Consider the following 2,320-nt stretch of genomic DNA (forward strand, 5'->3'; position numbering starts at 1 on the left):
TTATTTATTTGGGATGGGATGGGATGGCATGTTTAGCATGCGATGGAATGGGATGGCATGCGATAGCATGGGATGGGATGGCATGGCATGGGATGGCATGGCATGGGATGCGATGAGATGGCATGGGATGACATGGGATGGGTTGGCATGGCATGGGATGTCATAGAATGGCATGGGATGGCATGGGATGGCATGGGATGCGATGAGATGGGATGGGATGGAATGGGATGTGATGTGATGTGATGTGATGTGATATGGGATGGGATGGGATGGCATGGAATGGGATGGATGGATGGATGCATGGATAGATGCATGGATAGATAGACAGTTAGATTTTTTGTGTATTTTCCTTTCAACCAAGCGTTCACGAACTGAGTAACGCCACTGATTTCTCCGGGCAACGCCGGGTATCCGCTAGTTATAATCATAATAACAATAATAATAATAATTATTATTATTATTACTGTATCATCATCATCGTCGTCGTCGTCGTCGTCGTCGTCATTGCTTACCATCTGTATGATGAAGGTTAGTGATCCAAGCAACCTCACTATATTGCTCTCAAATCTTATAGCCAGATACTGCAATAATAAAACACACATGAAATATGAGGCAACAATGTTTTAATATATACTCCGATTAAATCTAAGCTCTTACGCCTACACAACAGCATGCGCTATATTTGCGCCATACACGAAGTGTTTTCTTCGCCGGCACTCGGGTATTTCCGTCAAACAATCGGACTTCGTGTAAAATAACTTTTCCGAAAATTAAATTACTTTAAAAAACCCGATTAGATTGTTTATGAGGAACAGACATGAGCACTGTTGACACCAGCAGTGGCGTAGTTAATGGGGGGGGGGCAAATGTGGCCATGGCTCCCCTGTTGATCCAAAAGTTTAAAAAATAAAGAAATAAGAATTGTTCTACTAAAAAGATAATTGTCGTAGTCAGAATGAAGGCTGTACAATGTACATGTACTCAAAAGTGCCTCAAATACCAGCTCCGGCGATCAAAATTTCCAAAATTTTCTGGGGGAGGATTCCATACCCCCCGCCTGTGTTTCGCCCCCTCCCCTCCTCGTAATCCTAGATCTGCCACTAAACAGTTACGTATCTAGGGAGCAAAGAACTCGCAGAAGACAACGAACACAAGTGTCGCGCTTGTTTGTGCATGCGGCCACAGAAACAAAGATTGCAGAGGCTGAGAGGCGGGGGGAGCAACATAGGGCTGTTGAAAGGGAAGCGGAGAACGCATATAAGGCTATAGTATATATTATAATATTAAGTCAATTCCACTCTTTTGCGTCAGTCGCTGTTTTTGCCCCTCCCATGTTAAAAAATCCTGGCTACGCCCCTGGACACCAGCTCGTGAAAGGTGAGCTGGTTGTCCCAAGAACCTGTGAGGTATTTGGTATGCGCGCTTAGAGGCAGCTTGTGTTTATACCTGTACAAAGATGGAGATTGTTCGGCAAAAGTTCGGGGCAGGGTGAGAAGGTGCGTATCATGGGGCGCGATCGAGGGGCGAGCAAAATCTGTGACAAATCCCGTGAATAGATCATAAATAACCTGAACGCTGTTACATTTGCCGCTGTGCCCCCACGCGTAGCAAGTGCAGGTGAGACAATTTCTTCCGGTGCGCGTGTTTCTTCTGGTGCGTTCTGGTGGGTTCTTCTGGTTCTGGTGGTGGTGGGTGTTTGCCAGTGTTTAGTGCTTGCGCACGCAGAGAGAAGCTACAGTATCCCCATGCCCCGCTAGCAGAGGTCCCAGTAGCACAAAAAATCTATTGCGATACGACACGGGCAATTAGCGGTGTTATACTAAACTATAGAGATCAGTATGTTTGTAGGTCGCACATATACAGTCACATGAGTGCAACGTGAGAATGTATGGGTGAGACCTCGATTCGCGGGTCCCAGAACAATTGAACTTCTTTAGTGCGACAGACTATAGCCCAGCTATATGGATAACGGTGCGTGCTGCATGTTAGTGCGTGGCGTCGTGCGCGTTAGCGGTATGTGTATGTGTGTGGGTGTTGTGTGTGTGTGGGTTAGGTGTGCTTTGTGGGTGTGTGTGATTGCGGTTGTTGCGTTGGTGCGTTTGCGTTGCGGCAAAAAATTTCGTTTATAGTTACATACTTTACACTGCTATTTTGATAAAAAAACGGAAATGACGTTAATCGTCGCGATAATGAATAAACTGCAGAATGTATCAAATACTTGCCACACTTGACCCTTTGAAGCGGCTACGGTTACTGTCTGAGCTACATGTTTAACGAGGACCAGCAGTACCACATGGTTCCACGCGACATCGTGTAGTAG

General features: G+C 45.8%; 1 protein-coding gene across 1 annotated transcript in view; it reads right to left on the reverse strand.

Annotated features, from left to right (window-relative positions):
• Nucleotides 1–2,320, reverse strand: part of LOC106815963 (sodium-coupled monocarboxylate transporter 1-like) — a 42,975-nt gene that overhangs the window by 31,106 nt on the left and 9,549 nt on the right. The window contains exon 3 of the mRNA XM_014820499.1: nt 513–581. Within this exon, the coding sequence (XP_014675985.1) occupies nt 513–581 (69 nt within the window). The remainder of the gene's footprint in view (nt 1–512; nt 582–2,320) is intronic.

This window comes from Priapulus caudatus, unplaced genomic scaffold (assembly GCF_000485595.1).
Source record: "Priapulus caudatus unplaced genomic scaffold, Priapulus_caudatus-5.0.1 Scaffold1249, whole genome shotgun sequence".
In the NCBI taxonomy this organism is placed as follows: Eukaryota; Metazoa; Priapulida; class Priapulimorpha; order Priapulimorphida; family Priapulidae; genus Priapulus; species Priapulus caudatus.